The 2,265-nt window shown below is 50.0% G+C and overlaps 1 protein-coding gene across 1 annotated transcript; it reads right to left on the reverse strand.

Moving 5' to 3' along the window:
* Positions 1–1,145: 1,145 nt before the first annotated feature.
* On the reverse strand, positions 1,146–2,036 carry LOC122127036 (taste receptor type 2 member 14-like). Its single transcript, XM_042701551.1, has one exon. The coding sequence runs from the start codon at positions 2,034–2,036 to the stop codon at positions 1,146–1,148; it is 891 nt and encodes a 296-aa protein (XP_042557485.1).
* Positions 2,037–2,265: the final 229 nt, after the last annotated feature.

Consider the following 2,265-nt stretch of genomic DNA (forward strand, 5'->3'; position numbering starts at 1 on the left):
AGATTAGTGTCTTATCATCAAAGAAAAATGTCACCCAAGAGCCACGTGGACACAACCAAACCCTTTGTGGAAGCTCTGCGGGGAGGAGGGAGGGCTGGGACCTCAGCCAGCACTCAGCAGGTGCCTAGGCCGCTCGTCCTGTGTAGGAGTGCTTGAGAAAGCAGTTTACCCGATGATACGTTTGCTACACTTCACATGCCACTAACAGAATTCTTAATTTCATATCTGAGAGTCCACCGGGCACTGCATTCCTGTGGCTGCCAGGAAATCCTGTAGACAGGGTGGCAGGTAAAGTAGTGCATTTTCACATAGGCCTTGAAGCTGGAAAGCCAGGCTTTCGGTGGCAACAGAATGGTCTCCCAGCTCCTGGAGCGTCTGTGCCTCTTGGGAGCTCTCTTGCACACTTGCACACTTGCACACCTCCAATCTCCAGTGGATGGGTCTTCATGCTTGTGGTGCTGGGGTTGAATGTATGAATTGGTGCATGGTATGCAGTCTATACTGAGCCAGTAATATATGGTTTAAGCATCCCGTGAAGTTGTGAGGCTCTTATGTTTTATCCACCCCTGGGCTGCCTCAGCCCCCAAAGAGAGACCTGCTTTCACTTGGGAGGCCCCAGGATCTGGACGATGGAGTGGTAGAGGAGGCCCAGAGTCTTACCACCCCATGGCTTACTTCTATTTCTGCCACAGCTGGCATCCATGCCGTATACATGTGACAAAAGTTCATGTGAAATATACTTCAACATTCACGGGGAAGCCCGTTTTCTACACTAGCAATTCATATGTATATGTGGGGCTATAAAGGGTTGACCTTATTGACTGTAACTCCTAACCATACATCTCATATCTTACGCACCTCATTTTAAGTCTTAAAAAAATACTAACAAGGTTTAAAAATGTATAAAGATTTTTTATGAGTTACTTGCACTAATTTTCTTTCCTGCATTAGTATGTGTGTGTGTGTGAGAGAGAGAGAGAGAGAATGCACAGATCTGAGTGTGTATTGCTAAGTTGTTAATATACAAGGGCAGTGAGTATTCTTGCAAAGTTCACAGGGTATGTACAATAGTATGTTTGGAAAATACACTGATAAATATGGTTATTTCCTGTGAGCTGCATGTCCTCTAGAACAAGCAGTGGGGCCTAAGGATGGGGGGGCCTCCTCACCCCCCTACAGCTCCCCGCAGCCCCCCGCAGTGCAGACAGAGCCACCCCCCATAGCTTTCTGGTCCCCAGGATGAGGACAATGGAGTGGCCAGTAGGAAACACTGCTGCGGTCACTTCGTAAAACAAATTGGTCAGATTTTTCTGGGGAAATTCCAATGTCCAGACGTGCAGGAGAAAGGTGAGGAAGAAGAGGATGTAGAGGAGGAGGAAGGCGGCCACGCTGCCCAGGGCCCGGCGGTGGGCCTCGGCTCTCTTGTCCCCGGCTACAGCTCCCCGGCATCTCCAGTGCTGCCACAGGGAGGCGAGGAGCAGCAGCCCTGCCACCAGGGACAGGGCAAAGGGCAGGAGCGAGAAAGCCAGGTTGGGGGCTAAAAGAAGTTTGGAAAATTCCCGGCTGAGCGTGTGAGACGCGTTGGTTCCAGAGCTGCGGACCCAGATGTCGATGTGCGAGTTCATCAGCATGATGTTTACAAGCAGGAGGGCCAGGGACGCGAGCAGGATGCACCAGACCACTCTCCTCACGCGGAACCTCAGATAGAGGAAGAAGGCGTTTGAAAAATTAGCTATCCTGAGAAAATAATAGATGCTGAGGCTGGTGGCGAGCCAGAGGCTGCAATGATTGAGGACGGTCCAGGGAATGTAAACCGCTCTTAGCCTGCTTGGGGTCATCAGTGATGAGGGGCAGTACAGAGCTGCCCACCAGTTTAGGAAGGTCAGCCCCAGCAGAGCAATTCTGGAGACTGACAGAGCGGTGAGGATCTGGTCCACGGCCGAGAGCTTTCTTCCCTGGAGCCAGTCCCTGCCGTTCACCAGGGCCACAAACCCATTCCCTAAATTTCCAACCAGGAATTCCACACTGAAAATCATTGTCAATGCCCACCGGTCACCAGCCATTCTCCAGAAGACACGGGTTCAATGCCGGCACCGCTGCTGAGGGTCTCTTTGTGAATTCTTCTAAACAAGGGTCTCTGAGTGAGTTCATCTAAGCAAGGGTTTCTTTGTGAATTCATCAAGATGGTATAGATCACATTCATTAATTTTTTAAGGTTCTTCATATTAAACATACACACATACACATGCATACATACACACATAC

Source organism: Dipodomys spectabilis, unplaced genomic scaffold (genome assembly GCF_019054845.1).
Source record: "Dipodomys spectabilis isolate Male_0828 unplaced genomic scaffold, ASM1905484v1 ptg000296l, whole genome shotgun sequence".
NCBI classification, from domain to species: Eukaryota; Metazoa; Chordata; class Mammalia; order Rodentia; family Heteromyidae; genus Dipodomys; species Dipodomys spectabilis.